Raw genomic sequence first — 27,414 nt, forward strand, 5'->3', positions numbered from 1 at the left:
GCGAACGTTGGCACCACGATGTTTTCCGTACACTATTATCATACATGGTCTATTTTTCAACGCCTTTAATTAGACCCGTTTCAAAAATGGTTCGATTTCGCTCCGTTTTTGCAACGATTCGCGGGTGGTAATTTGATCCATTAAATTTTTCATTTTTAAATCGCGTAGGACAAAATATCTTTTTCTTTTTTTTTACAGCCTTCTTTAAACGTTTTAAAACTTTGGTTTCGATGTTTAGTGTAGATTAAAAGAGTAAATATATTTTACATTTGGTCACGTACCGGAATAACATTCCTAAGCTCCAGTAGATTTTCAATAAACATACTAGTTTGTCCTACATCTCGATTGAATATTGTACAAAACTCAACCAGTTTATTAAATAAATTTTTTATTTTGGTCGATAGTTAATATTTAGAGTTCGTTTCTATATCACGACTGCTAATGTATTAAGTCTTGCTCAAATTTTCTATGGTTTTATAGATTTTTTTTAGTCATGACCGTCAGAACGAAGTGGATAATTGACATCAAATTTCCAGATTGAAAACGGTAAACGTTTGAACCGGCTTTGTGCCATATGTACTGATATTGCACCAAGTCAATTAACATTAAAAAACGTTTTAGCAGCCTGAGTCGCATTCTTCCCTTTTTTGTAATAAAATTTCAAAATTTATCGAATTTCTTGTTTATTTCTACTCATTTTCGAATCTCAGTAACTTTTAAATAAATTAACAAATATATTCGTAATCTTTCTTTTCAATATAATTCTTTTAATTTTTAAAAAAATTCTAAATAAAGGTTGTCGAATAATAGAAAGGAGAAACTATTTTAATGCTGTATTAACGCTATCATCTGTAAATTTTTATTGGTTAATATTGATATGCATGTTCCAAATGAAAAATGAATTTAAAACTAAACAACATTGCTAATCAAACTAAGTATAAAGATCTGTTTGTTGTTCCTAAATATAATAATCTATACGGCAGAAATTCATTGAAAGAATTGATGTCCCCAGTTTATGTTATGTTACCGAAAGAAATAAAAGATGTGAGAAAATATAATTTGTGTAAGAAAGAAGTATTTCGATGGCTAGCCTCTGAAACTGTAAATATGTAGAGTATCTGTTAATCTTAAAGCAACAAACAGTTAAATCCTTTAATATTTTGTTACGATTGAAACATATACATATACCGCAACCATTTTACGACGCCACTAAATATTTTTCGTAATTAATAGTATTTTTATCATAAACTTAGTAGCACACAATTTGGTTTTGTTTTTCTTTTACACTAGATTTAGTAGTAGATATTAATTTTTAATTTTCTTTTTCGATCTAATTAATAACGTGTTCTATTCTGTATTTGTACTTTTCATTGTTAATGTATTTGTTCTGTATTGAATGGGCACTTGCCGATAAGGGTTAGTGCCTTGGTGAGACCCAAGTAAGTATATGAGGAATAAAGATTTTCTGTTCTGTTCTATTCAAAAATTAATTAGCGATATGTCACTTTTCAAAAGAAAGCAAGGGTCGATAGATTTGTTTAATGTTACCTTAGTTATGCGATCCTGAAGTCATCTATTGAGAGAATACGAAAAACGTTTTTCCCAACCCCCCAAAAAGTACTTAAACTACAAGCGGCACCAGTTATTTCTGATTTCTGTGTAAGTAGTGATGATTTTTTTTTACTTGTGAGGTTGCACATCATCTGTATTCTGGTTAGCAAGGGATGCTGATATCGAATTGTATTTTTAGCTCAGTGAAGAAGGTAACAAGGAAATAATATCCTCTCGTTTTTCCAGTAAGACTGGAATTTGGATCTCGTTATTTATATGATCAGTTATGTCATTTTCAAAAGTAATTTGTGATTTTCAGTTGTGGAACTTAATAGACATGAGTAATTTGCCTAAATTATCACTTTTTTATCTTAAGGTTACAATGTCACAAAAAAATAATGGTAAAAAAATGGTTTTAAAAAATGGTCATTTAGAAACAGAGTAGTAATTTCAGGTTCTGTACATTCATTTAATTAACATACGAAAACTACATTCAAGATTGTAAACTTCTTTAACTGAAAAAAGTTTATTTTGCAAAACTTTTTTATTGAAAATCGCCTGTATACGATAAAAATACTTGAAGAAATATATATTCGACATAACAATATATATTTTACGCAATTTTTATTATAATTTTTTTTAAACATTTTTGAAAAATTCAGATGTAAAATTTAAAAAAATTAGTTTTTGTGTCCATTACTCATTAAAATTCCTTAGTCATCCGGATTTGGTTAATAAAATTTGTTATTAATGATATATAGAGGATGACTGATATTTTCATGAATAAAAAGTTATTTTCGTATTTTTTCATTGTTCGTTAAAGTAATAACCTACAATATATTATCGGTGTTTAGTCATTTTCGATTGTTCAGCCCCACATTTAAACATTATTGTTTTGTTCCTTTGTTCAATTTGTGAACATATATTCTATTATATTTTAGGTAAAGACTATAATTAAACTGAAGCTGTTCAACTAGTTTATCGTATGTTAAAGCATTTATAATATTACTCCTACTTAATTATTTTACAATGCTGCAATATTTTCTTATATTATTTAGCATTTTTATTCAAATTTCGGGAAGCTTTTGAATAGATCTGTTTTATAACTGTTATAGAACTGTTTTATAATTAAAATAAATACTTCCTCACATCATGTATCCTGAGAGATAAGTAACGACTTTTCTTAGCATGTCGTCAGGCGGCTGCTTACATCTACCTAGAAGATGGCTCCCTTAGCTTCTTTTTTTTCCTGTTTTAGCTTCCGCTAATTACCGTTCAGATAATACTTCAGAGGATGGATGAGGTTAACCCACCGGGTTGGTCTAGTGGTGAACGCGTCTTCCCAAATCAGCTGATTTGGAAGTCGAGAGTTACAGCGTTCAAGTCCTAGTAAAGTCAGATATTTTTACATGGATTTGAATACTAGATCGTGGATACCGGTGTTCTTTGGTGGTTGGGTTTCAATTAACCACACATCTCAGGTATGGTCGAACTGAGAATGTACAAGACTACATTTCATTCACACTCATACATATCATCCTCATTCATCCTCTGAAGAATTATCTAAACGGTAGTTACCGGAGGCTAAGCAGGAAAAAGAAAGAAAGGATGGATGAGGTTGGTATGTATGAGTGTTAATGAAGTTTAGTCTTGTACAGTCTCACGTTCGACCATTCCTGAGATGTGTGGTTAATTGAAACCGAACCACCAGAGAACAACGATATCGACGATCTAGTATTCAAATCCGTGTAAAAATAACTGACTTTACTAGGACCTGAACACTGGAACACTCGACTTTCAAATCAGCTGATTTGGGAAGACGCGTTCACCACTAAACCAACCCGGTGGATCCGTTAGCTTCTATATAAATGAAAATTAATTTACCGCAGTGTATATTATATTTCACAAAGTTTTGTTTTGCTCTGTAAACACCTTAATAAAATGCTAATTTTGTCATTAATTTATATGCATTATGCCTACATATATTCCCGTCAACTCTTGGAGCACCCTAAAAATGCGAGTAGTCAGAACATTGTATAGCGCCTGTAAGTATGAATCGTGTTGGCCGATATTTAAAAAGTTAAAAATGTTGTAAATTTATCCATATTTATATGTTTATATTTATAAATGTGTAAGCTTATATAAAAATAATGGTCACTTATTCTTAAAAAATAACAATTTTCTGTTTTACCAAACCGGGCAACGTAACTGTTTTCTTATAATTCAACAGAATATTTATGCTTACGAGAAAATACCTTATTATGGTTTCGTTGACATTTTCAATAAACTGCCGAACCATTTGAAAACTCTTCCTTCCAGTTTATTTAAAATAAAATTAAAAACTTTTCTTTTACCAAAATAATTACTATATAGATGCATTTTTAAATAATACTAATTCAAAAACAAAAGAATCTTACCATCACTTCATTCAACTAGTACATTAATGTGTACTCGAAATAATTTTCTATAGGGACTTCTGAACTGGAAATAATTTTTTTATAATCTTTAATAGTTAATATTCCATTAACATTATTTCATATGTTTGTATTTGAATAATCATACCTATTTTATCTTATATTTATTTCTATATTTATAATTTATCTTATAACGATGTATCTATATAATGTATTATTATGCACGATCAGAATAAAATATATGTTTGTCTATTTTATCTGGTCCACACGATAACTTTGCATATTCAACATTGACAAAATTTGTGTTTTGATTATTATTATTATTCATTCGTTACTTTATCCTAAATATAAGTCCTCCCCTATCTCCCAATAAACTGTGGGTGAGTTGGTTGTATCCTGGATTTGAGCCCCTAGAAACACTTTTAAGTAGTGTGATTTGTTTTATGGTTCTATTCTCAATGCTTTCAACTTAATCGGTTTTTTACGGTAGAATTCTATAATTTTTCTATAGATTTCCACTGGATCCTTGCTAAACATATGGAGACGTTTACGGTAACTATGTATTTGAGAGTTATATGGTTTGATGGAGTCCGATCTATCTGAAGAAATGTACACGATTATTATTTCTAATGAGGATTATTATTCGAAAAGTTCCCATTCTGGGCAACATGTTAAACACGTAAGACCGTATTTCGTAGTGGATTCATACATGTAACTTCAACAATTAAATTCTTATTTTTTACATGACCAGTAAAAATTCTATAAAATTATATTTTTTATAATTTATTTTAAAAACTCTTAATTTTGTTCTTTATCAACCCATCTATTTTCAATATTCTTCTTTTTTTGTATCGTACATGTCAAAAGCCTGATTTTTGAATGTGTACCTGATTTTTCAGTTACTCATATTTCATTGCCTTGTAGTACTACATTTCATAGAAACATTTTCAAAAGGTTTTTTCTGGTTTAAAAATTGTTGAAAAAATTAATATGCATATACGCAAGTTATTTCTGTTATTAACGACTTTTAATTGTTGATCATCTGCGGACTCGCTAAATAAAAATGACTCAGTTTATTTATTTTTTTTGAAAACTGTCTTAAAATAATTAATTTTCGTTTCGTAATATTTTTTACTGTATCATAATGGAATGTTTTTTTTGGAGGGTTTGTTTTTATCTCTGGGTCCGCAGTAAAGCAAAAATGCCATGCCTGACCGGGATTTGAACTCAGGACCTCCGGGTGAAAGGCCGAAATGCTACCATTTACGCCACGGAGGCCGGATTTTCCATCACAATGGAATTTAAATATGCTATTTTTTTTATATTATTTTTTATGAAAGAGCGGACAACATCAGCTCTGGTCATTAGCCCGGTGGAAATTTATTAGTATATGAAAAGATACCTTGGCTAACCGGGTTTCGAACCCGGGACCTCCGCACAAAATGCCTAGACACTGAGGTCCGCAGTAATATTATAACTATCGACTTAATTATTTTTTCTTTTTATTTAATTGATTTTGTTTCTAGATATTATCCATTATTATATTCATTACTTAATAATAATTACGAGTAATATAAAATATTCTGCTGTTTGAGATGGTTCTTGTTGCAGTTTAAAATTATAATACAGTATTTTTCTGTACGTTTCGGTCTATTTCATTTTTAATAAATCCGTTCCTTTAAATTATTTATGTTCGATTGACTTCATTACTTATATTTCCTCAGGATTAAATTTTCTATTAGTTTTTTGGCAAAATTTTATTTGTTTACTGGCAATTAAATGAAATTATTACACGTAAAACCTAACAAATAGTGTGTTTTGCGACACCAATTGTCTACAAAATTTATGAAATAGTAAAATTTACCCCTTAATTTAAGTTCTAAGAATATTTATACGGCTTCATTTTACCTTCGGAGGGGAAATCAGGGAGAAAAAATTTTGCAAAGCATAACCAGAAAACGAAGCGTTTCCGAATCCATGTTTATATAAAATAGTTGTAGAACATGTCCTGAAATTCTTTCCGTTTTTTCATAAAATACTCTGAAAATGTACGTACGTGTAGATTTATTTGAAGTATTGGATTACTAGATTTCAGAAATCATTCAGGTGATTTTCATGAAATGTAAAACAAGTAAGTAAAGTATCTGTTTTGATTAACGTTTAGTTATTTTTATTCCAATGAGGGAGAATAAATCAGAAATCCGAATTTTTTTTAACTAAAAAATATCTACTTTTAGCAATATTATAGTTATATTTCTGACGACTGATTTTCTATTTGTTTGTAGGAATGAAAATTACCCGCAACTGGTGGAACCAGGATTGTATTGCATCGATCCGGCTGGCTGTTTGGTTTGCCTCGGAGGTGAAGACGGCGTTCAAGTTCCGTTGACTTTTCAAGAAGATACAGTGCCTAAATGTTGTGGTAATTCGGCCGCATACAGCGAAGAATTAAGTGCTTGTGTACAATCTACAAGACCTTGGCCGTTACCTGTAGCTCACAGATCAGGATTTCCCACCTGTTCTGAGCCGGGAGGATTCGTTATCGCCGGTCATCTTGGACAAACGCATTCGTTAAACGAATTCGGTAGAGTTACGGGACCGACAGGTGATATTTTGGCATCGCAATTTTGTTTAGAAACTTTAGAAGATCGTAATAACGATTACGTTGCCGTCTTTACATGTCCGTCTTCTTCCTCGCATCGTCACAAATGGAGGAGAAACGATGATTTGAGGTTCACTTTATATCCTATGGGTTTGTTCTTATCAGTTTTCTTTTTGACGGTCACTTTAATCGCTTCGTGTTTATTGCCCAGCACGTATCACGTTCTACATTGGAGGTGTCAGACGAATCACGTCGCTTGCCTACTTTTAGGCGATCTTATATTGGCTATTGTGCAGCTGTCAGGAAATGCATTGCCTCCGACTGCATGTGTCACGTTAGGTAAGTTTTACATTAATTATTTTTATACTTAACTCAAATTTTTAAATCGACCTGAGACTGTTAAATACATTTAGTTGTCCTCTGTTTATCTGTTTTAGAAAATATACAGCAGTCTTTATAAAATTTTATTATTTATGATTATACAGTATCAATTTTATTTTGTGATTAAGCATTCTTCAGTTCTGAATTGACCTTATTAAATAAATTAACGTTAACAGCAAATTATTTTAGGTGCTGTTAATCAGTTTAGTGATAAGGTATATTAGTAACAGAACTGATTCTAAATTGAAATTTTAGTTATATTCTTTTTGAGGTTTGAAATTTTTTCACAAAAAAGGGCAACGTTTTTTTAACCTATTCACATGATTATAAATAACCTTCATATCATTACATTCCGGAAAATATCAGTATTTAGTATTTTTGTAGTTTTCTACATTTTTATTCTTGTACAGGATTACAAGGATCTCTTGTGGCTAATGTTTAGGATAATGGAGAGCATCTTAATCATTTTTTTTTTTTTTTTTTTTTTTTATAACTATGTTAACGAATTTATCAGAAGCGGTCCTCTTGTCTTCATCTTCATGCTATCTCAAAAAAAGAGCCTGTTCAACATAAAAAATTGTATTTTATAATGAAAAAAAAAAAACACCAAATTTTAACCGGTTCGGAACGTGGACAAATTGTCCACGTTCTTTTTAGGTAAAACAAATTTATTTATTCTTTCATTGGCTACTCTTAATTTGGATTTTTTTTTAACAGACGATAGCCTTGAGTATTATTCGTAGATTTAAAAAAAACGGGTCTTAAATTCCACCTGCAGCTACTTTTTAATGTACTTTTAAGCTTATTCTTCATAAAATGAATCAATTTTAATGATTTTGTCTATTTTATAGAGGAAAACAATTTATTGGTTTCTTATTAAGTTTGCCATTTTTTTTTTCATGAATATTTGAAGATGATTTTTTTGTATAATTTCTTAGCGTTTAATTGTTGTAGATTAATGGTATATACCTTGATATCATATTCTTCTAACTATTTTCAAACGAAAATTCAAATAAAAACTTTTATTTAATTTTTTATAAACTTGCTAATACGACTTAAATTATTAACTCCTACATTTTGAACCTATTAAAAACCGATCGGGCCACCAAATTGGGGAGGGAATTTTACAAAATAAAAAAATATCTTAGATCAGTGATTTAGTATCACGCATAAGATTTATTAAAATGATTAAATTTATCATCTTAAGAGATGTTATTTTGACAAACATCAATTTAAGCTCAATTTAAGGAGAAATGTTTTATGAATAATATTTGGGATGGAATTAAGGGACAACTAGAGTTAAAAAAAATTAAGAGCAAGTGTAGTACATATTATCACATTCTTAAGAGCCTTAGCATACGCTTAGTACAGTGTCTTTATACGAGTATTTTCTTCACATTCCTTTTTTATTTAAAATAAAAGGTGGAGTTTTCTCGACTTTACATTTCTTACGAACGACTTTTTTCATGCAAGCAGCATTTTTAGTAGGTATACCCATATTTTAAATAAACAAAAAAATTAGATAAAAAAATCTATCTAAGTAAATAACCGGAATAGATTAGAAGGTAATACTTTTTAAGTTATTATCTAAGTTTTGATGCTCTAAAGATTAAGGCTAGATGCTCTAGCTTAAGCATTTGTAGTTAGTAATTACTTTAATTTAATACTGACGTCTAAAAGTTCCAATTTTAAATAAAAATTTGAAGAAGAATAAATTAATCATTTAACCGGGTTGAATCGAAGGAAGAATCATAAAAAAAAAAATGGGCCGGATTATTTATTCATTTATTTTATTTTACAAAAACCGATGGTCTATTACAGCTGTCTATGGATGATAATTAACTTTTTAGTGTGTGAAAAATTCGACGCCTGACCGGGATTGGAATCCAGAATTCCGGATGAAAGGCAGAGATGCTCCACTCCACTACGGAGATCGGCGTTATACTATTAAGTTCAGTATACTTTAAAATTTTTATGTTGACTGGATTTTTTTTTTTTGATTTTGAAGTTTAAAAAAGTGGCAAAGTATTCCACGACTTTTCCGGCAAGGCTGCTCAAGTCATGATTACCAAAATAAGATTTAAGTAAGAAAATTCCAAAGTTTGAAATGAAAAAAAAATTTTATGGGCTTCCTCACGGTTCTGGGAAAATGTTTTTAAAATTAGAAGTATTCGTTAACAAGAAAAAATAATTTAAAAGAGAATTGATTAAAAATATTGAAAAAAATAATGTGTAACTTTTATTATGAAAGTAATGAAAAAATTGCTTCTCGTTTTGGGTTTTGAGTGTACCATAGGGAGTTTAATTTTAATAGCCGTTATAGTGATGAAGAAAAATACAAAAAAAATCTTTTTAATAATAAAAAATTAAAAGATTTAGAGCCAAAAAAAGCAGAATAAACATTTTTTAGAATAGGAAAATAAATTTTAAGAAACGTTTTTCTAAAAATATTCAGATAAAGATTAAGCTTAACAAATTTGTTTAAGTAAAGTTTTTATCAACATCTAACACCATTCCTCCAAATTTATAACGCATAGAATTTTATTTTATTTTAGTTTTCCTTATCCACTGCTGGCACTACAACTATTTTGTACTAGCAAGTACTCTACTACTACTTCCAGTTCACAAGATTCACCCCAGTTCACAATATCTTGTTCTTAGTATGAGAGGACTTTTTAGTGAGAGCGGGTAATTCTTTACACTACACTTATTAATAATTAACGTCTTAACAAAGATGTTTTAATTTTTTACAACCTAATTTGGGCAGGTAATTCAACAAACTACTCAAACAATCAAAGCTGAAGACTGTAGCGGGTAGCGGACATATTTCGGGTTTGAATCCCGGTCAGGCATGGTACATTTTCATACTCTAAAAATCAATCATCTCATCCTCTGAAGCAGTACCTAATAACGGTGGTCCCGGATGTTAAAAAAACCTTCCCCATCAATAAAAGCTAAAATAAGAAAAAATTTTCAAGAAATCTTTTGTGCATTTTAGGTCCGGGGTCTATCATTTTAAAAAAAAATTGTAGACATTTCTTGATAGGTCTATATAATAAATATAGTTAGGTACAATAAATTTTATATATATATATATATATATATATATATATATATATATATATATATATAATGGTTATAAGTGTAATAAAAATATAGTTTAAAGTTTCAAAAAATTTTCGAAAAATTTTTAAACCGAAGGAAGATACTGCAAAAGAAAAAAAACATCTATTTCAATTTCAACAGGTTGGGGTTAATTACAAAAAAAAATTGGATTATTTATACATGCATTGTAGGTAACAAATTTGCTTTAATAAAAGTTTCTCTAAAATAACTGAAGAAAATCGAAATGGGATTTTTCGCGTTATTTTACCACCCCCTTAACGAATTTTGAAAAAAATTAATATGATCAATGCCTTACATATAAAAATATTTGAACTAAATCGGTTTGGTCAATCCTGAGATGTAATGCCAAAAGTATAGTGCGACACACTCGACTATACGTATATTTTATCGATCTAGATGAACTAGCTGGATTCTAAAACGTAAAGATTTGCAGTAAAAGCCCAATACCCCTTTTTTGAGATGATCACCACACTTTCCCCTTTAATATAGCTATTTAATTATATTTGCCTGGAAAGAAAATACCTTTTAAAAATCTAATTTTTTTAAAATAATTTTTTTTGCTTGATATCACCAAATAAGCTTGAAGCTTATGCGTGGGATGTGGAAATGGACTTTTGTAGCGTATGAAAAATGTCATACCTAACCGGGATTCGAACCCGGGATCTTTGGGTTATTATTTATGCATAATAGTTAAAGATCATTGTATTCTTGTTACACAGAAGTAATTCTTGAGTTTCCTATTATCTTCGTATGACTTTTTTGAAAAAATGTAGTAGTTTTAATACAGGTGTTATCTTAGTGGTGTATAAAATGTAGCGAGCAAAAGAATATTATCGAAATTAAAGGAAATTCGACCATCTTTTGAGCGATAATTGGTGTTTAAACAAATTCTTATTCTAATAATAAACTATCTTACTAGAATATTTTATTTATTCCGGATAAACATTTTCCTTTTACATTTTCATTATCGTATTAAAATAAGACTCTCGCATGTCCGTTTGCGCCACAGACTGCATTCATAGTCGTTAGTAATCGGTTCAGTGAGCACAGGGCAGGGTCCAGTAACTATCCTATAGAAAGTGCCAAGTCGGTCACTCAGCATATAAAAACATACAAAGCACTCTCCCTCTCCTAGTTAACAACTAGCACGTAACAAGAATCTCTTAACAGATCCTCCTCCTCTTGTTAAACAACACCGCACCATTGTATTACAAACAAGTCTAGTGTTAGTAAATAAATAATGTAAAATTTCCATTTTGCTTTCTAATCTTTATTCCGGCAAGTTTTGAGTGAAAATATATATCCAGTCGTTTTTATTTTATTAACTAATTCACTCTTGTTTTCTTTTCCTTTATTTTTTCTTTATTGGTTTTTCTGTTATATTCAAATTTCACTTCCATCGAATAAAATATGTCTTAATTTTTAGTAATAACTCATACTCAGTAACTCGTACACAATGAGTATGAGTTATTAGGTCATATATATATATATATATATATATATATATATATATATATATATGACCTAAAAACTATAATGACTAATAATATATTTACACATATATCAAAATTAAATTTTTATGAAGATAAATTGCAGATTATCATTTTATTTAACAGTGTTAAAACACAGACACACCATTAAATGTTTGCATAATGAAAACTATAAAATTTAATAAAACCAATTCTATTTAAATTATTATTTTTAAACAGATTTGCTTATAAAGAATAACAGTTTTTTATTTTATTAATTCACTAGATAAATTAGAAGCTTGTATATGGGAGTATAGAAATGGAAATTTAATAGAGTTTAAAAATACTATGCCATATCGAGATTCGAACCCGGGATCTTCCACATGGAAACAAAGACTCTGCCATTCTATCAAAGAGGGTAGAAGTTTATAAAAAAAACTAGTCTTTATGAAAGAATCTGTATTTAAAGGTCACTTGTACCTTTCCGTACAAACATTCCCTTCAACATTTATTAACATAATGTAATTTTAAAAAAAAATAAAATTTTAAAATGTAATTAATTACTTTTCTGGTTAAGGAAAATCCAGTTGAGCTTAGAATAAATTCTGATCGTAGCAGTGTAGAATACTTCCGAATGAGCAACTTAAATCGAACCGAGTCGGCTCGAACTGTAGTTATTTGAGGTCACCTTTCACGCTGCTGCTACTACTACCGCCACTATTGGTTTTGTATGTTTGTTGTTGTCAATAGTAAACTTTTCATGCTTCAGTGCAGTATAGTTTCATTTTTTGCACTTGTGTTTTTCTAAAATTGCCTTATTCGTTCGAGGAAAGGGTTTCTCTATTGGAAGAATATCTGTTTTTCTGGATCCTTCCAAAAAAATGTGTCGAATACTTGAGAAAAAGCGTTTGAATGCCAGTATCCCAGCAAAGAGTAGTATATACAAATTAGTTTAAAAAAATTGTTTAAACGGTATCAGTTTAAACCGCGAAACGAAGTAGTCGACCTTATGTTAGGATTCCAGAGACCTTAGCCGATATTCAAATTAGAATATTTGCCGATTCGAAAAACCTTGTATGTATGTTAGCACAACAAAGCTGTGAAAAATACACATCTTGCCTTACGATTTTTGGCGATTTAAATTTGAAACCGTGTAGTGTAACAACTGTACGACAAAGGTTTATTTAAAAAGTATTTTGATTTAAATCTTTTTGTACTGTATTCTTTTTACTGTACGTGGCAAAAATAAATTATAAATATTTCTTTTACTTTAATACTCGTGTATAATAATATATAATATGTAAGTCCGCATTCCAATCTGCATATAATCGTGTCTGGTGGTATTTTGTTTTTGGTATTGTTTAACTAACTTTAATTAATTTTTTTTGACTAATACAGAACAGGGGTTTCGCTATATATATATATATATATATATATATATATATATATATATATATATATATAAACAAACAAATTTAAAAATGCGCTAAAATATAAAAACATATAAAGTATAAACACTTGTTTTGTTTTGAACCTTCCATTTTTTCGTTTTGATTTCGAATTTAATAAATTGTTCATAAATGTCTGGCGTCGATTTCGAAAAGTAAAAATTAAAAAAAAAAATGTTTTTCTTTTTAATTCCATTTTTTAAGACCCAGTTTTATCATCATTTAATTTTTATTGAAGGGAAGCTTTTTTCTTTTCATACGGGGATTCCGTCTCCATTTGGTAAAACCGGTATTTTTTTTTTACCACTTAGAATCAGTTAAAAAAAAATTAATTTATTATAAAACATTTGAAAACCTTTCTTAGGCAACACACACAGATATATATATATATATATATATATATATATATATATATTGATTGCATAACTACATGCATCCGTATATCCTTGTCGTCTTAAAGAATGCTGTTGTGAATGCTATAGGATTTAATCTAAACCACTTAAGGTAGAGTAAAATACTTTTTATAATCGAATAAAAATGTAGACCTCATTTGATTCGTTTAATTCTGTCTTCCATTTTTTTTAATATACGAGTATATTACAAAACGTCTTCATTTATCTCCACACATATATATATGTACTCGTATGATGTTTTTATGTTTCTTTTACTTAGTTTTTTTTTTTTAATAGATATCTATATGGTGCCAACCTGTTCTAGCATCTAAAAAAATCTATGACTTCTAAAAACTTTTCTTTACTTTCTACAGAACATATTACATACAACTTTCTTTTAATTGACTGGCCTTTAAACATTTCCCCGGACACTAAGCAATGAATTTATTAAGGTAACATCTCTATTGCGTGCCTTATTTCTTGTTATTCGTAATGGTTTCTGTAGTTAGATGCATTTAAAATTTACATCTTATGTCGGTCCGGATATCCGGATATGCAGTTACTTTCTCCTAAAACAATAAAATATTTTGTATATCTATAAATAAAATATCGATTACTTTATTACACCACACTCGATTGTGTACGCATTACATTAATTAGAAATTTATTTATGTTTTGTTACAACTCTTAGTTAGAATTTAAAAATTAGCCTTTGTCACTTCTTTGCTTTTTCTTTATCCCCCCTTTTCCATTTACGTTGACCGATGTCGCAAGCCAGTTCCTCCACTTCTCTCTGTCACTCATCCTGACCAATAGGGGAAGACACCCGCCTCGTGATGATCCCGGTCGCCACACCAGCTCCTCCGTTCTTAGCCCTGATGGACTACCGTCAATTGTATTTAGACCCTCTAAACTTGATAACACAACGCAGTTATCAATTTGGCCTCTGTCAGGATGCTACCGATGCAAATGCCTCGGCAGACATTTCCATCAGTGTATTTACACAAACTAGTATCGCTTTCGTATGGCCTTTTCCAACCAAGACCACCTACCATAACTTGCAACCCTCAACAATCAAATTAACCGATTCGCGGAGCGCAATACTCGCGCCTTCCTCTAAGCCCGAAGGTTTCACTCAAAAACTGTTTCTATATCTAACTCCAATTAGACTATCCACTCGCATCATTACTTGATTGAGTCTTTAAACACTAAAAATACTATCCTCATACCAACAAAACAAATGTCGCAACAACGACGTTGTTGCGATCTCTGTCACTCACCTATGTCGGTATTAACTTCAATATCTTTGATTCTTCTGTGATTCAACATCTCTGTTCTATTTTTATATAAATATATAATTTTCAGAGCCAGTTCTCCACTTCCCTACTCATTACCCCACCCCACTCATTACCAATAGATGAACTCGGTACCTTTCTATTTCTTAACCGATTCCATTTCATTGCCGTTAATATTTTTTTTTAATATTCCTTGTCTTAAATCTCATAAAAATTTTGTTTTTTTTTATTTTCGGCGTAACTTTTTTTATTGCTACGAATCAGATTTAACCACTAAGTGAGGAGTCGATGTTCGTGTAGTTAAGCGTGAGGGGGCTATCAATTTGAGTTATTCTTAACTTGTCTAATTTTTTGTTTTCTTCCTTCATTGAAGTATATTATTGTGAATGATTATTTTGTTAGACATCACGGTCTTTCAGATATTTGACCGGATTATTACCTTCTGTTCATATTTATCTGTTTGTAGAAAGGACGATCATGTATACTCCTTAGTGTTGGGTTGAGAAGAAAGTATCAGAGAGGAGGAAGATGTCTACTATGAGTGTTGAAAAATAAAACAAAATTTTTTCAAAGACCCAACAAAAAAAAAAGATTCCTTTTTGTAGTTTTATCTATACGTAAATTATATGAAATTCATGTTTTGGCCGTATTAGGAAATACGTTTTCTGTGCGAACCAATTTAGTCGGCAAAAGCAGGTCAAGTTTGTGAGAATATTCTAGCTCGTTATCACACTGGGAAGCTATAAATCCATAAAACAATGTATTCCTTCCGTGTTATGTATTTTTTGGCCTTGAGATTAAAAAAAAAGATTTTTCGTTTAGTTTCAATAGATAAAAACAGTAATCTTTTTATTAGGAAAATGAGCTGCAGATATCTTTAATTCATTTAAATGATTATTTTTTGTCATTCCAATTGAATATTGAAATTGGTGTTTTATTCGGTTAAAAAGAATTGATCCAATCAATTCTGAATTACAGTGTAGGCAACCCATGATAAATTACCTACTTTGAAGTCGGCAATACTGGTTATTCAACCGGTAAGAGAAATTTGATTTTTTACAGTTGTTTATATGGTTTTGTTTTAGTTAAATAAAGAATATCCAGTGACGTATGTTTACAATAAATTGTTTTAAAAATAATGAAAGTTCAGCGATAATTTTGATATCACTTTCATAACTGAAGAAGGGTATTTCTTTGGCTCCAAAATTCTGTCATCGTCATGAAAGTGAAATCGTGGTGAAGGTTTGATGTGTAAAGTAATTGAATTGAATCATTGAAAACTGTTTACACGTTTCGGAACATTGAAGGTGTATAAAAAAGATGCCGTTATACAAAGTTCAACTCGTTTTAAATAAATTTAAAACATTCACAAACTTAAATGTATCCTTTTTTTTTCTTCATCGTAGATTTTAGTTTTCCTCTATAAAATCCAAATAGTACATCGAGTTATTGGTTTTTATTAGTAATTAAACGATCTACAATTTTATTTATTTATTTATTTTTTTTTTTTATGCAGACATTCTAAATTCATTACTACTAGACCACGTTATTGCTATCTGATCAGACTAATCTTGTCAGGATTTTTAAACAAGCAAAGATTTTTCTTTTTAATCAAATGTAAATATCAGCATAAAAAACAAAATTACTGTTTAATCTTTTTTGAGAATGCTGAGGGATACTTCAATATACTGACATAATTCAGTATGATGAACTAAAACAGTTATTTCACTTATATTGTTATGGAAATCTACTTGTTTTCGACAAGGTGAGATTTTCTTATTACTCAATGCCCGCCTGCAGGTTGAACATACTTTAGAATTGGGTGTATTTTGAGTTGGAAATACTTCTGCTAAACCATTACAGATTAATTTTTTATCAATTTTACTTTTTGAGAAACAATAAACGATGACGAATATTGCTTGTCTGATCGAAATCATCTTTCAAAAATACATTTTCGAAATATCTTATTTCTGTAAGGTCATTTAATATTAAACTCATATTCTTGATAAGTTAAGATTGCCGTCGGCTTAGGTAGATAAATCTAACATTTTTACATAATCTATGTTATTGCTGTCAATTGAAATCGATGACAACGTTATGAGACCGTTGCTCATACGCGGCAGCGCGCAGTTTCTGTTGCTGTCCAGACGTTCTCTCTCATTCAGTCGATGTAAATGACCTTTCTTGATCAGTCTTGTGAGCTAGTCTCTTGGGTCTTTTTCCTTGATTTCCGATTCTATTTATTATCCATATATTTCGATGTTATAAAAAACAGAAGAAAAAATTTTACAAATCGGTACACAAAGCGAATCTTGTCCCTAACGGTTAGTTTTTACAGCATTTCAAAGTATTCCTGTCGTGCGACGATAAAATAATTGTAATCGGATTGCTTATTCGCTCGTACAATTAGTTTTAAAATGGCTGTATGACGATATCCAAGCGTAATTTGCGAAATACGTGGGAAGCTTTAGAGGGAAATGTTTCATCTTTAAAAAGATATAAAATTCGTTTCGCTAAAGTTTAATTTTCATATTTAAATTTGCGACTTAAGTTTATCACGATTTAAACTTTTGAAAATCACCTCATATAAAATAACTCATATACAAGGGACATTTACCTCAATGTGTAAATTTTACAGCTTTAAATAAAAACAAAAATTCAACGCACACTTCCACAATATACTATTTATAAATGCAATAAATTTTACAATAATAAAATATTAAACGAACGAACAGAAGAAATAAGTTTTCCTAATATTTTTAAAGAGTTCCAACGTAAAGTAGCTTTTGGGGAAAAAATTCCATTAATTTAAAAATGGATCGTTTAATTTGTATTAATTTCTAAACGCATTATATGACAAATTGTTGTTATTTTATTAATTTATGTCGTGTTATCTATTTTATTTATTATTTATAATTTCACGACTCATTTATTTTACGCGGCAATTTAATTGTAATTTACGTATCTAATATTACCTACAATAAATGTCCATCGGAAACGAGGTTATAACGCGGTCTACATGTTTTTATACTTTTTTTTTAATCAAGGCCACATTTGTTATGAGTGAATGTTAAGGATATGATTTTATGTTTACATCGAGAGAAACTACATTATATTTAATTTTTATAGCCGTTACTGTTCGGATTATAATACTCGTAGCACATTATATTTATTGGTACTTATTTCAGTCTAAGGTTTGTTTCGCTTGGTTGCATTTATGTATATATATAATTGGTTTTTTTATTAACAGTAAAGGTTGCTTATTGCTTATCTATGAGTGTAGATAATTCTTCCGGTAATATTAATTAGCAGTTAAATCGTATAGGTTTCTATTGATTAATTTGTTTAAGATAAATGGGGTAGGTTTATTATAATGAATGGAAAGTGTTTGGGGTGAAAGTGGTTTTTTCTACTGGATTATTTTTAGGACGGAATTTTAGATATAGACTGTTACGGTGGTATATAAACGATGTTGACCTACTTTTTATAAACGTTTCTAAAATTATTTGGTCACCAATGAATTGTTTTCTCGTATCTATAACTGTTAAATTAGTGACTGATAACTTATTTTAATTACCTTTGTGTTTTGTTTGTTTTTTTTATCTTTCGTTTAGTTGGTGTAGTATTTTGTATTACATTTGGGTATTTCTAATACATAAAGCGCATTATATTCTTATCTTACCAAAGAATTTTTGAACCATTTTTACTGTTAATCATCCTTTTTTTAAATAATAAATTATAAAGGTATTTTTAAATCTGTAAAAAATTAGTCAAATTTATCCAAATGATAATATTTAGGACTATTTGAAAAATAGTTAATTTAAAAAAAATTAATTTACTTTTACATCTTGCCTCTCCCTTTCTCTAATGTATTTTTAAATAAAAATAATGTATCACGTTTTTTATTTAATAAATTCAGATTTACAAATAATATTAGCACGAGAAATACGCTTTTATTAATGAAAATTATCTTTTCATTCCGATTCATCGATTGGTAAATACAGAATGTCAGTTTAAAGTTTGGCACCACTGAAATCTTTTTAACAAAAAAATTAAAAGAATTTTGAAAAAAATGAAACTTTTTTTCGATTCTTGAGTGTATTAGAAATATCCTATTGCAGCATTTCTCGACCTGGGGGTCGCGGTGTTAGGAATGTTGGGTCTCGAAATTAGCCTACAACTTTACACGTAAACAATAATGAAATCATTTTATGGGAAAAAAATTATTTATTATAAACACTTTACTTAGAAACATTTATATTTAAAGAAAATAACAAAAAATTACACATGTAAAGAAAATATATTAACGAGATAGTTATGTTTGTTTTTCATTTAAAAGTTTCCCCATACGTGAATCTATGTTATAAACACAAAAGCAAATTGTTTTCAAACGATAAAGACGACTCCTATATTTAGTTTTTAGCGCAACTAGAAGAAAAACCATTTTCACAGAAATAAGACCTGGTAAAAGGGATTATTATTTTCAATGCTTCTGTGACTAAATTTCCATATTCACTTCGACAAGCAAGCCAAAACGTATTTAAATCTTCATATATGAATTGCAGTTGTAACGTTTGCATCGGCAGGCATTTCGATGAGCCGGTCGTGATTCTCAGCTGGTAACTTAGCCGCTACAACAACGTTTTCACTAAATGGATTCAGTACCTGTCTCTTCGATAAATTATTTTTATCTTCCAGGAAATACTGTGCCAGGCAATTTGAGATTTTCTGTGTTTGTATGGGGTTTGGACTTCTTAGTTACTCTTAATGTTATGAGTGTGCTTTTACTCTTAACTAGTGTTCATGTATGCTTTTATCAGTATAGCATGATTTACAAATAGAAGCTTGTTGATTTCTCAAAGAATGTAATTTTCTTTCGAAAAATTCCAATGGTTTGCTTTTATGATCCGGATGTTTAGTTTCCAAATGTCGAATTAATTTTAATGGCTTCATGATTTCATCGGAGTGGACTTGAAAGCAACAACGCACTGTGGCTTTCCATCCGACGAGGAAACACCATAATATAAATAACTGTCATTGTACAATCTTGTCTTTTTACCAATCGATTCACATAATATAGATTTGGTTTGCTTGGCATTTCTCCCGCCACCACGCCATTCGGTCTTCCTAAAGCATAAGAATCAATGTCTCTGCCATAAACGGCAACTGAGCCACAAACAGTTTAGCGACCAGTATCCTAACATAGCTTCTACAGCTTACCTAATAGCGTGAGCGGACTAAGCGTGGTGCCTACACCATCGGCTTATGTGTCCCAACCGCTTACTTGTCATATATTTGCTAAAGTGGGTAGGCGCATCCCGACAACTACTAAAAATATAATACAATTTATTTCATCTAGGCAGCAATTCGCTGCCACGCCTAGGTCGCTGAATGCCAGCAAGTACCTGTCCACCATTTTATAGCGCTTGGAGCCAAGATAATTGGTTGGTGGTCAGCCATACTCAGGGTTAGCTTCCCACGGCAATGCGGTAAGAGGCTTTCCCTTAAGCAAACTACGGATGCCGGTTGAACAAAGCAACCTCATCTAGAAAATCCCACACGGTCCGACAATGCGGCTCTCGCCGCTTGTGAGTGGCTAATTTTCCCTTTGACCTCTAAGTTTCAGGGTGGCCCGGTCTCTGTCCCCCCCCCCCCAGGACAGTCAAACATCAGGTGTTCATTTGACTGGACCTCCCCGCAGACGCACAGCTCATATGCGGATAGTATAGCTGCCAGGGGGAACCGAAACAGATATTGGTTCAAGTTAGCGTGGTTATACAGCCTTTATATGTAATATGGGGGTTACGACTGTACGATAATTTATCTGCACTCTTGAGAAGCATAAACTTCGTCTTGGGCATAGAAATCTTTACATTTTGAATGTCCATCCAGCCCTCTGTGGTTGACAAGGTCGCCTGTGCCCGGTCTTCTAGCTGTGGTCGTGAATTACCACGAACTAAATGTAGATGGTTCGCTTATTTTTTTCCCAAATTTATCAATTTTTTATAAGAATGTAATTGAAAGAAAAAAAACACATTTACACTATTTGACCGCACACTATTGTTATTTTCAGTGAAAATTTTCTTTTAAAAACTTAAATAAAGGGACCAGACACTCTTCGCACTCGAAACTAAGCTGACGTTCTACAATCCCTTACGCCTCTTTTATACTGCTGAGAGGACGACGTGTTCAAACGTATCATATGCATTTCGAACATGACGTTCTCGCATCGAATATTATGCGAGCAGACCAAATTACAAGGAGCACATAAATATCAAGTTGGAATCTGTAAATTGCTCATGTTTATACACTTCATACATGCATATTCATAACCCGTCGCTATCAATGCAGCTGAATAGTTTTAACTAGGTTTCACTGGATTGGGGGATTGTGAAATATTCATTATATATATATTTTTTTTACTTTCTGAGAATCGTGGAGCTAAAATGGTTGAGAATCACTGCCACTGGATTTTCGTAATTTTAAGATATTCTTTTTCTTGGATATTTTACCCTAAACGCAACCGTTCAGGGGCTACTACACGTCACTTCAAGTTGTAATTTTACTGCTTTGTCATGTTTTAAATAGAGCTTAGTTTTTGTAATATTTTATTGTATTGGTTAACTATTAAACAACTTTCTTCGTCTTATCATTTTTACAATACTTTAAATCAGTGATCTACGCGTAAATTCTGTACTAATATCGTTATTATAGCAAATAAATTAAAAAAAAAAAAAACATTACAAAATAATAATATTCTATTTAAATTTGCGGAAATAAATTATAAGTTAATGAAATTGACAAATTATTTTTCATTACAATTTTTAAAACAAATATATTTATTAATTTAAACAAGAAAAAACTTTTTGCAAATAATTTTTTATTACAATTTAAGAAAAATAAATTAATTATAATTATAATAATAAAATAATATCCATAAAAAGAAATAATAAGTGAATAAAAGGATACATTTTTTTCATATTTAGAATTCACTAACAGTTTCAATTATTTCATTTTCTGGAATACCCCAAATTAAATACACACAGTGTAGACTTAACGATTTTCATTAACACTTTATATGTTGAATTTCGTTATTACAATTTTTTTTACTGTCATTAGATTTTACTTACGTTTAATCATTTTTTTTTTTAATTTGGTTTACTTATTTCTCTCTTTTCCCACTCCCTCCCACACTTATTTTTTTAAAATTTAGTCAGCGATTTTTTTTTAATACAAAGAAATAGAGGTAGAACAAAAATGTCAGTGTAAACTAGATTGCAATCTCTATTAAAAATCATCACCAGTAGGTGCTGAGGAATTTAAGATTATATATGACGTATGATTAGTATATGATAAAATAGTAATAATAATAATAAATATGCAAACCTTTACATCTTACTATGCGTTTTAATAATGCGTACAATATTATCCAATTAATTTATAAAAATTAATAGATTGCATTATTCAGAAAAAAATTAATTTTAATTTTATTTTATTTTAACTTGAAGTTTCTGAATTAATCTTATTTCCATGTGGCAGATTCTTCTGAAATAATTCCCTACATAATTGTTCCCTAAATTATCCAGTATAATAGAATCTATTGACATAAAAAACACCTTTGTTCATAATGTATTGTGTGTTTTCCGGTTCTACAAGGAACGTGAATGTCAGTAAGAATTTTCAAAACTAAAACCGGTCCATATGACTTTTTTCTTCATATTTAGCTCAAATTGATTGAACATTTTTTGAATTAATATATTTATTTTTTTTTTTAATGATAATGTGGGAGATATACTCAAAAATTGTCTATCCCAATTTTCTCCTTCAGTTGAGCAACTGGTTTGATGCATTCTCCATTCATTTCTGTTCATTGCCAATCTTTTAAAAATATTCATAAAAAATAAGTAATTTCCATTTTTATCAAATTAGACAATAGCATTATGTAGCTGAATAAAATACTTCTGCTTACGAGAACGGGTTTTACTGTGTTTCCATTGTAATTTTTAATATATTATTTTATCTAATTAATTTTAAATACAATTAAAATATCTTCTTTTACAGAATAAATATTACACTTACTGAATTATATAAAACCTGAATCATCTGCATCTCCGTTCAAAGTGTATATAAATTTATGCTCAAAGAGTGTTCATTAATACCTTCTGAATTAGAAATTTTATGTTAATATTCAGTATCTTTATGCACTTCCGCTTTAATTACATCTACTTTTTTTACAATTTTATAATTAATCTTACTTCATAGACGGAATACCTGTAGAATTACTGCGCAGTGCAGGTGAGGAAGCGATTGATAGATTATACAAACTGGTGTGTAATATTTATGAAAAAGGGGAATTTCCATCAGACTTCAAAAAAAGTGTTATAGTTATGATACCAAAGAAAGCAGGGGCAGATAAATGTGAAGAATACAGAACAATTAGTTTAACTAGTCATGCATCAAAAATCTTAACTAGAATTTTATACAGAAGAATTGAGAGGAGAGTGGAAGAAGTGTTAGGAGAAGACCAATTTGGTTTCAGAAGAAGTATAGGGACAAGGGAAGCAATTTTAGGCCTCAGATTAATAGTAGAAGGAAGATTAAAGAAAAACAAACCAACATACTTGGCGTTTATAGACCTAGAAAAGGCTTTCGATAACGTAGATTGGAATATAATGTTCAGCGTTTTAAAAAAATTAGGGTTCAAATACAGAGATAGAAGAACAATTGCTAACATGTACAGGAACCAAACAGCAACAATAACAATTGAAGAACATAAGAAAGAAGCCCTAATAAGAAAGGGAGTCCGACAAGGATGTTCCCTATCTCCGTTACTTTTTAATCTTTACACGGAACTAGCAGTTAATGATGTGAAAGAACAATTTAGATTCGGAGTAACAGTACAAGGTGAAAAGATAAAGATGCTACGATTTGCTGATGATATAGTAATTCTAGCCGAGAGTAAAAAGGATTTAGAAGAAACAATGAACGGCATAGATGAAGTCCTACGCAAGAACTATCGCATGAAAATAAACAAGAACAAAACAAAAGTAATGAAATGTAGTAGAAATAACAAAGATGGACCGCTGAATGTGAAAATAGGAGGAGAAAAGATTATGGAGGTAGAAGAATTTTGTTATTTGGGAAGTAAAATTACTAAAGATGGACGAAGCAGGAGCGATATAAAATGCCGAATAGCACAAGCTAAACGAGCCTTCAGTAAGAAATATAATTTGTTTACATCAAAAATTAATTTAAATGTCAGGAAAAGATTTTTGAAAGTGTATGTTTGGAGTGTCGCTTTATATGGAAGTGAAACTTGGACAATCGGAATATCTGAGAAGAAAAGAATAGAAGCTTTTGAAATGTGGTGCTATAGGAGAATGTTAAAAATCAGATGGGTGGATAAAGTGACAAATGAAGAGGTATTGTGGCAAATAGATGAAGAAAGAAGCATTTGGAAAAATATAGTTAAAAGAAGAGACAGACTTATAGGCCACATACTAAGGCATCCTGGAATAGTCGCTTTAATATTGGAAGGACAGGTAGAAGGGAAAAATTGTGTAGGCAGGCCACGTTTGGAGTATGTAAAACAAATTGTTGGGGATGTAGGATGTAGAGGGTATACTGAAATGAAACGACTAGCACTAGATAGGGAATCTTGGAGAGCTGCATCAAACCAGTCAAATGACTGAAGACAAAAAAAAAAAAAAAATCTTACTTCATGATATTTTGAGTTGATCAGGGTTTTTATAATGATTTCATCCACGCAAATGTTAGGGCAGTTCCTTTTTTTGTGGAGTAGCATATCTACGCATTCCTGATGTGATCTTATCAGTTATTATGTAACGTTCGGAATAAAAAAAAATATTTATTTATCTTATGAAAAAAGTCTCCGTACAAATATTTAAAAGAATTTTTGTGACTGAGTGCCAAATACGTTATAATGCTAAGAATGGTGGCCAACTTACCTTTGGGCGCATAAAAGAAATAGGCGACCAAGATGGCAGACCAGATGGACTGAACCGTCTAACGGTCTTTACACGCATGGTATTTTTTTCTGATATGGTAAGTATGCAGGTCGTTAGGTGGATTTCCCCCAATTGGCATATTATGCAGTTTCTTTCTGGACATGGTGCTTTTCGAGATAGGTTGGCCAGATTCGGTTTGATTAATTCAGGATTGTGTCAGAAAGCGTAGGGCCATTAATGATGTGCGCCATGTCTTATATGTTGTCTAGTTCAGCTAACGAAGCTGAACGTACCAAAGTAGTTACAAAACTTGCGAGGATCAATTCTGGTTTGGTCTGCAAGTTAATTGGAAAACCGAAAGGGAATGGAACATAGTTGATGCCTTCGTTAGATTCTTAGCCCTGCGGAGGATGGCCGCAGGGATCTGATGCTGTTATAGATGTATAGATAGAATAGCAACCCGAGTGACTAGGGGCTCGCCTGGACGCTTACTTCGCCAAATTTTGGTATCGAGTCCCGGTTAGCTGGGATATTCGCTGTTAGGATGAGAATGGATGTGCGGAAAACTCTGTGATGGAGCTGTGATATGGGAGGTGTAGCTGTTGACCTCAGTCCCGAAAGCGGACCAGAGCGGAGAGAGATGGGAATGTTTTCATTAGAGCTTATTAAATTTGTGAATTTATTTATTTTTGAGTAAATCAAGAGGAATTTGGGACATGCTTCTCGTTGTTGCGATCAACACTTTAATTTTGTTTGTATGATAATTATAATTTTTATATTTAAAAGACTCATTCAAGTAATGATCTGAGTACATAGTCTAATTGAAGTTAGATATGAGAAGAGTTATTCTGTGAAACCTTTGGTGATAGAGGAAGGCGCGGGGATCGCGCTTTCGCGAATGGGTTAATTTGATAGTTGAGGGTTGTAAGTTATGGTAGGTGGTCGGGTTGGAAAACACCTTACGAAGGCGATAATAGGTTGTGTAAACACAGTAATGGAAATGTCTGCCGAGAGATTTGAGTCTGTCTTGAGTCATTTGAGATGACTGTGATGTATTATCAGGTTCAGAGGATCTAAAATATCTCCCGTAAAGCCATTCAGGGCTATGAACGGATGGGGTGGTGTGGCCACCGGTATCGTAGCAAGGCGAGTGTCTTCCCCTACGGGGTCGGGATGTTAGCTTTGTGAAAACATGAACAAATTCTGTTTCTCTCATTACAATAATAATGAGAAAATTATTTTTCTCGGCGTGATCGGCAGAATGTATTCAACGTAATTAATTATGATAAACCTAGAGAATTTTACTCTTTTTGACAAATATTAAATTAAATAAGTTCTGCCTTAGATGCCATCACCGTGTAAGGTTTGAGAAATGTTATTAAGCAGTTTCTTTCTTAATGAATTTATATATACATATGAAACTGCGTTATCTGATCGCGATTTAAAAGAAAAACCTTGAAGAATAAAAGTGTAATTATATTATTTCAGAATTATCTGTTTAATCTTACTCTGTTTTCCTTTATTTTGTCTATAATTAATTTTACTGCCTAATTGTGCCAATCTGTTAATTGTGTTCTATCTTAAAATTTTATGCCTACGTAGATAAGAAGGAATAAATAAATCATTTTGAAGATACAAAATTATTTTTTAAAAATGTATGAATTAGATGTTTTCGAGCTAACGTAACTCTTTTCATTCAAAGGCCCTTTTATGTAGCTAATTAATAATTTTTATGGTCTATCAGAGTTGCCATTGATTTAATGATGTTATTAGATATTAGGAAACCCGTAAAGTGTTAATTAATATATTCGATTTTGTGTGTGTGTGTGTATATATATATATATATATATATATATATATATATTATATTATTGTTATATATATTAATATTATAATATTATACACATTATTATTATATATATTATATCGAATATATATGTAAAAGAGTTGGATCACAGCTATGGCCTGTTTATTTTGAGATCTCATTTTTATATGGTGTATGTAAAAAGTTTAGGTTATGATTAATGTCTTTATATGTGTCTCCAGTTTCATCTTAATTTTTCTTTACGTTACATTTTATTATTATTGTTTTATTTTCGTTTATCTTATCAAGTATTATTAAATGAAACTGTTGTTCACCATAATTGTTCGTAAATACAGTTTATAAAAAGTACTATATAGCTTGACTGGTAACTATGCCCTACTACTGTTAAAAAAATTATAGTAAAAATCGAATTGCACCATTACATTCATCAATCTTTTATGCGAAAAAATATGTAAAAATCACTTGGATATCGTTTCCATTTTCTTTTATTGGCGTGAAAATAGAAAAAAAAATTTATAAGATTTTCGGAAAATAAAAATTTAGACGTCCAGAAAAAAGTAACTGACAGTGACAAAAATGTGTAATTGTAACATGCTGTTCATTTAACCCTTATTTATTCTGCCTTGTAGTAGAGCACAATTAAACAATCTTTAAAATACCCGTGAATTTTTTTTTGCAAAAGAAACTCATTCCTCGGCCGACGGGCATTTTGCGATTAATTTGTTATTGTTGGAATCGTCATTGCAACACGAATTCGTATCTAACAATTTGATTAAAATAAAATAATAAGAGATGCATGATGGGAGATAGATTTTAAAATTTTTATTATTTATAAAGATACATGTTAAACGGGAGTTCTCTCGTTCAGATACGTATGTGTGTTGGCCTGTATTTTAATTGGTATTTACAGTCTCGCCTCAACGTAAATTCTTCGGAAATGGTT

General features: G+C 30.6%; 1 protein-coding gene across 1 annotated transcript in view; it reads left to right on the forward strand.

Annotated features, from left to right (window-relative positions):
• LOC142324078 (putative G-protein coupled receptor Mth-like 1) overlaps nucleotides 1-27,414 on the forward strand; it is a 212,452-nt gene that overhangs the window by 18,788 nt on the left and 166,250 nt on the right. The window contains exon 2 of the mRNA XM_075364705.1: nucleotides 6,251-6,906. Coding sequence (XP_075220820.1) covers nucleotides 6,251-6,906 — 656 coding nt within the window. The remainder of the gene's footprint in view (nucleotides 1-6,250; nucleotides 6,907-27,414) is intronic.

This window comes from Lycorma delicatula, chromosome 4, assembly GCF_047948215.1.
Source record: "Lycorma delicatula isolate Av1 chromosome 4, ASM4794821v1, whole genome shotgun sequence".
Lineage (NCBI taxonomy): Eukaryota > Metazoa > Arthropoda > Insecta > Hemiptera > Fulgoridae > Lycorma > Lycorma delicatula.